This window comes from Stegastes partitus, unplaced genomic scaffold (assembly GCF_000690725.1).
Source record: "Stegastes partitus isolate 25-593 unplaced genomic scaffold, Stegastes_partitus-1.0.2 Scaffold245, whole genome shotgun sequence".
Taxonomy (NCBI): Eukaryota; Metazoa; Chordata; class Actinopteri; family Pomacentridae; genus Stegastes; species Stegastes partitus.
Genome location: NW_007577976.1, coordinates 418292 through 423232, shown reverse-complemented (window position 1 = coordinate 423232; position 4941 = coordinate 418292). Strand labels below are relative to the sequence as shown.

Genomic DNA, 4941 nt, shown 5'->3' with positions numbered 1-4941 from the left:
AAATAGTCACTGAAAATCATTTTGCAGGGTAGCTAGACTAGAAATACGACGCTGACTTTGACAGGAAATTATACAGACTGATTTTTCAACAAAATTAGGAGTAGTTCAGTTCTCTACTGCTCAGACAAGCACAAGTCTCTCCTTTATGTGAACACACACATGCAGGACCTGTATTTTTTTGCATACTGATGAATATGCTTGAATATGCTGAGCACGCTGGATTAAAGGCAGGCTGCTTTGTTGAATTGCAGGGCCGTGCATTAAGACTCAAGGCTGCACCCCTTACTGCAGCCATCCGCGCCCTTGAGTATATAAAACCCAACTCATCACAGCGCAAAGCAAAGCACAGCACTCCTAACTAGCATAGAGGTCATTCAGAGAGCTGATCACAGCTAGACAAAGGGGAAATACAGTAGACAGCAGGATCAAAAGCAACCGAAAGGGAGACAAATATCCAGTGAGGCATCGTTTGAAAGAAAGATGAGAGACAAGGAGTGAGAGCTGAGCAAAGTCTTGCTCTTTAATGTAAGAAAACCTTGAGTGCATTCAGATCACGTGAAGCTGTAGTACATGTGATGCTAAACTGATCCGAGTTGAGGCTAGCGTGACACCCAAGCACACTTCAAAGCAGCATTTTGTTGTACTCTAAGCATAACAGACATTTCAGACCCTCTGAGGTGTGCTAACAGTTCGTTTCCTGCTTGCTCTGTGTTCCACTGCTTTGTTTTCTAAAGGAAACACTACCAGCACTTAAGTCAGCAGTGTCTTCATAGCAGCTTAGAATACAGAAGTAATGAAGGCACAGCAAGAAAGACAACTTTGATCAGTTATCACATGAGCGCAATTATGTGAATAACATTTTGACAACATTGCAAGATTTATGTATTTGTAAAATATTCCCACCTGGAAGAATGAAGACACTATGAGTTTGTTCAGACTGAATACAAGGCAATGTTGGACTCTGCATGAGTGTATGCAAAGAGGTGTGGATGGATGGCTGCCTTTGGGAGGAGGATGGTGAAACCTGGATGACTGAGAATCTATATAGACTGTTTACAATAATTTCCAACTTTGTGGACTTCTATAGGACACCGTAGGACTTACAATTTCTACTATAAACAGTAGCCTTGCAAATGAAACTGTCAACATGTCCTTCAAACAAGCAAAAGTTTAGCCTTTAATCAAAAAAAACAAACCTCAACAAATCACATCTAAATAATCTTGTCCAGAGATTTGAAGAAAGTGGTTTGGGCACAGCTTCTGTCCTATTTAGATAATAATGACATCAATTAATTGAATTATGCCAGGATTTCCAATCAGGCTTTGAGGCTCACCACAGCACAGAATCCTCTCTACTCAAAGTTTCCAGTGACCTACTGCTGTATTCAAACTCTGACAATTTTGCAATTTATAATTTAAACAGTGCAGTTTTTAATACAGCTGACTACTGTGTTCTTTTAAACAGTTTCAAGGACCAGCTTAGCATTCAGGCCACTGGACCAAAGTGGTTTGCCTCTTACTTTTGCGACAGTAAAAAGTAAGAGGCAAAAGAATTGGGTAGTACCTCATGGTTCTATTTTAGGGCCTATTTTATATTCTATGTATATACTCCCATGAAGCTCCATCCTGTACAAAAGCAATAGCTCGTTCCACTGTTACATTGATGACACACAAATATAAGTGTCTCCAAACATGAGCGACTCCATTTTTCTCATCATAAACTGGCTGTGAGGTGCTGGATGGCAGCAAAACTGTCACCAGTTGAATGACAGCAAGACAGAGGTGATTGTCTTTGATGCCCTGACACCACAATGAGCACAACCTGCCACTTATGGCCACTGACAGAAAACCTAAGTGCCTAAGCCAGGAATGTTGGTGTCATTTTCGACGATTTCAGTGGAATTGTTTAAAATACAAATCAGCTGCACACTGTGCCAGATTGCCCTTTTCATGACTATTGTTTTCCTGTTGATGGTTAATGACAATGTAGCCTCCTTGCATGCACCAAAACAATTCCCCCGTCACTATTTTTTGTCAGTACATCCTGGGCTTAGAACCCCCCAAGACGACTGTGATTGGCTTAAAGTAATACAAAAAAGCCAAAGCCCTTTCTTCCTGATGTAGTATGAGGATAATGAGGTGCACCCAGACCGTACTCCAGTGCTGACACAGTACTGTGTAATAGGTCAGGCCATGTGAGACCACTCGGGAAGTGAAAAGAATAACAGATGAAACCTTAACAATTCTCTATTTATAATGATTGTTCAAAGCTGTGGTCACTAATGTTGTCATTAATAATAATCTGTCTGAAAGTGACTGCCTTGCCTGTTAGACTTTTAAGCTGTATAGCTAAGTGGATACAATTACATGCTGCGTGAACCCTAAAGCTATTTAAGATTGATAAATAAACTGGGGTAGGTAATACATAAAAACCACATGAAAATATGGATGTGTCAACGTATTTCCTGGTCTTTCAGTAAAAACAGATGTTTAACTATGTGTTCGTTCATTATATGCATTGCACTGTATATCAGAAGCAGTAGCAATAAACATACAGTAAAAATGGAAAAGGCCACAAGCTCAGCCAGGACCACAAGTCTGAGTGCAGTTTTACCAAGGCAATATGCTATATAATATGATGTACCATTCTCTTATCCCAACTACCAAACCACAAAAAAAGAAAAAAAAAGCATTTTCATATGAAAGAGCAGCATATCATTTCCTGAGGTGAAATTCAAATAACATAATAGAATTTTAAAAATGTAAAATTTTGAAAAAATTTTATCAAATATTTCTAGTAACTGGACTAGCCACCATTCTAAATCTCAATGGTGAGCTTTCTGGGCAAATTAACAATATAGTATATTTACAACAGTATTGTACAATGCCATTTATTACAAGCCACACTGAATAGCTGCTATGCAGTCAACTGCAAACTCCTTTACTCTTGATGTAGGAGTGGGACATTTAGCTAAGGATAATTAGACAATAGGAGGAAACAGAAAACGACAAAATTACAAAATTACAATGCAACATGCCCATAACATACCACATGTTGGTGATTGTCATTTTTTTGTCTTTAGATTATAGTGCAAAATTACTGAGAAAACAAAGTCAGTTTGTCCTTTCCTTCTTAAAATGTTACAGGTGTAAAAACAATATTGTTATAAATTACTCAAGCCTCATAATACTTTCCCAGCACCAGGGCAGAAAATTATATATTCAGACAGATGACAAATTCAAGGGAAAACCAACACAAAATGTCTTATTAAGTCAATGGGCCACCATGTGCTGCCAGAAGAGCTCTAGTGCATCTTGGTGTTGATTCTCCAAGTCTCAGAAGTCTAATAAAGGGATGGACACCATTCTTTTAAAAGTTATTCTCTAATTTGATAATGGTGACTGAAAGCACTGTTGAACACACTGGTCCCAAGTCTCCCATGTGTGTTCAGCTGAGTTGAGATCTGGTGATTGTGAAGACCATGATGTAATTCACATCATTTTCATCAAACCATTCAGTTACCCCTAATGCTCAATAGATAGGTGCATTGTCATCCTGGAAGACACCATCAGGACAGAAATGTTTCATCACAGGATAAAGATGATCACTCAGAACAACCTTGAATTGTTTGGAGTGACCTTTTTCTCTCACGGGAAAAGTGGAAAAATGCCCCCCACAGTCTAATAGAGCCACCAGATCCCCTAACTGTAGGGCTTGGCGGTTCAGGGTTCAGGATTTTCCTTTAATTTGTCACTCATCTGTATAAACAAGTTTCAAATAACTGTGTGTATCACCACACAATCATTTAAATAAACCAATCCATTAAAAGAAAACTGAATCAACTGCAAGAAAGCAAAAACATCTTTCTGGTCAAAATGTGCAATGAATACGTTTTCCAGTGTGGTGAAGTGTCCCATTAGCTAGCGATAGAGGCACATGCTGGTGCTCTGGTACAGGTACATGTAGGCATCACAGAAAAGGCGCTTAGCCACACCTTTCATGTCTCGAGGCACCTGACTGGCCAGCTCAGCAGGACTCATTTCCAGGTAAGTGCCAACCTCAGGACAGGCTTGCACCTCTGGAATGTTGTAGCCATCTCTCTCTCCTGAACACAATACACATCTGTTTTAATGAGTGCTTGTATAAACAATTTGTTTGTTGAGGAGATGCATAAAACAGGCCGCTCACCTTGTCTGTCTGCCATGCTGTCAAAGAAGATCCAGTCTCTGCTGTTTGGACCGTGTTTGACAAAGGACACATAGTGGCTCGTCTCAATGCACAGCACAGCAAACAACTCCAGTTTGTCTCTGGTCAGAGCGTGAGGAATGCCACGACCCAGGTAACCTTTGGGAATGTCCAGGCTATTAAGATGATGGGATCGACGCTGAGGATGAGAGTGCACCTGCAAGGAAGAAGACACTATCAGGGCTGCAACTACTGACTACTTTTATCTGTCTAATCATCATAATTTTTCAGAATAATACAATTAGTGTGGAATTTACAAAATAATAATCACAAGTCTCTTGAGCAGAAAGAGATATCTTCTTATCTGATCCACCCAACATTCCAAAACACTCAGCTTACAATTACATGGAACAGAGAAAAGCAGCAAATCTTTACATTTGAGAAGCTGAAAATTGTTGATTTTGGGCATTTCGGATGGACAGACTAATTATATAGTTATTCAGATTGCTGCCGACTGAATTGACAAAATTTTGACTAATTGTTTCAGAACTGCCTAAAATCAGTACTAAACAGTTGAATCATTTTTGTGACACAACAAATGTAACCATTGTTTTTTTTGTTTTTTTAAATGAATTATGGTATTGTAACTTTGTCACACTTTACAAAAGACATTTTCTCATAACACCACAGTGAGAAAAAAAAGTGACAGGAGAAAAAAAAAATGCATTTAATGTCATGTACCAAAAAAAAAAAAC

The 4941-nt window shown here is 39.0% G+C and overlaps 1 protein-coding gene across 1 annotated transcript in view; it reads right to left on the bottom strand.

Moving 5' to 3' along the window:
* Positions 1-495: 495 nt before the first annotated feature.
* The window catches only part of cyldl (cylindromatosis (turban tumor syndrome), like), a 14359-nt gene continuing 9913 nt past the window's right edge, over positions 496-4941 (bottom strand). Inside the window, exons 14-15 of the mRNA XM_008281797.1 lie at positions 4190-4403; positions 496-4106 (exon numbers count right to left, since the gene is read on the bottom strand). Coding sequence (XP_008280019.1) covers positions 3922-4106; positions 4190-4403 — 399 coding nt within the window. The 3' untranslated portion in view covers positions 496-3921. The remainder of the gene's footprint in view (positions 4107-4189; positions 4404-4941) is intronic.